Below are 1,069 nucleotides of genomic sequence, written 5' to 3' on the forward strand. Positions count from 1 at the left end.
CATGCTCTGCGGTGGCTCCCGGCGTGGCCCTTGGGTGCGTCATCAGCTAACCTGGCCTGCAAGGGGCTTTATCTGGGGCCTTCAAAAGCCCACAGTTGAGACAAATTAGTGTATTTCCCACTTTACTGTGGGAATAAAGTGCTCGTTACTTCATCTCTAGTGTGCCTGCGGGGCCGCGCCGGTGTTGTCAGGCGTGATTGCCCTCACCTGGGAGCAACCAGGGCCACCGCAGCCACCATGCCTGTGGCTCCCTCTTCCACAGTCCTCCTGGGCCGGTCGCCTTCTCAGCATCCAGACACACGCACACGCACGCACGCGCAGGCACGCACACACTCATGCACACGTGCACCCACGCGCATACACACGCATGCATGCACACGTGCGAATACACGCACACACACATGCACGTGCACACACATGCACATGTGCACCCACGCATGCACACACACATGCACGTGCACCCACGCGCATGCACGCGCACACCTGCACACCTGCACCCACACACATGCACGCACACATGCACACATGTGCAAACACACACGTGCACAAGGACGCACCCACACGCACCTGCATACACGCACACATGCGTGACCACACAGAAATGTGCACTCATGCACAAGCACACATGCACACGTACACACACACGCACACACACCGGCCACAGTGGGCGCGGGGCAGAGGATGGCACGTGACCCCCGGGCCCCTAGCAGCAGTGACGCCCGTCAGTCCAACCCCGCACCTCCCGGCCAGGCCACGGGCTCTGGGCTGCCTCGTCCAGTCAAGGGCCACTAGCCAGTGACAGTCCCGGGGCCGGGGCTGCTGTTGTAGAGGGCGCAGGCACAGGCGTCCCCCCGGTGACAAAGCCCTCGAGGAGACGGCTGCTCCACGGCCATCGTTGGCAAGTAGCTGCCGCTGATGGCGCCGAAACATGAGGGGCTGGGGCCCGAGGAAGCCGGCGGTGCCCCAGCGGCCACCCAGAGCCGGCTGAGCCCGCCTGCTCTGGGCACCCACGAAAAGCAGCGGTTTACAGCCTGCGTCCCCAACGGCCGGAGAAGGGACTGCTCCCCAG

The 1,069-nt window shown here is 63.6% G+C and overlaps 1 protein-coding gene across 1 annotated transcript in view; it reads right to left on the reverse strand.

The window, feature by feature from the left end:
* Window positions 1-788: 788 nt before the first annotated feature.
* Window positions 789-1,069, reverse strand: part of FAM189A1 (family with sequence similarity 189 member A1) — a gene marked incomplete at its 5' end in the record, with an annotated part of 33,850 nt that continues 33,569 nt past the window's right edge. The window contains one exon of the mRNA XM_015585703.1: window positions 789-1,031. Within this exon, the coding sequence (XP_015441189.1) occupies window positions 789-1,031 (243 nt within the window). The remainder of the gene's footprint in view (window positions 1,032-1,069) is intronic.

The sequence above is a fragment of the Pteropus alecto genome, unplaced genomic scaffold (assembly GCF_000325575.1).
Source record: "Pteropus alecto unplaced genomic scaffold, ASM32557v1 scaffold102, whole genome shotgun sequence".
Classification (NCBI taxonomy): domain Eukaryota; kingdom Metazoa; phylum Chordata; class Mammalia; order Chiroptera; family Pteropodidae; genus Pteropus; species Pteropus alecto.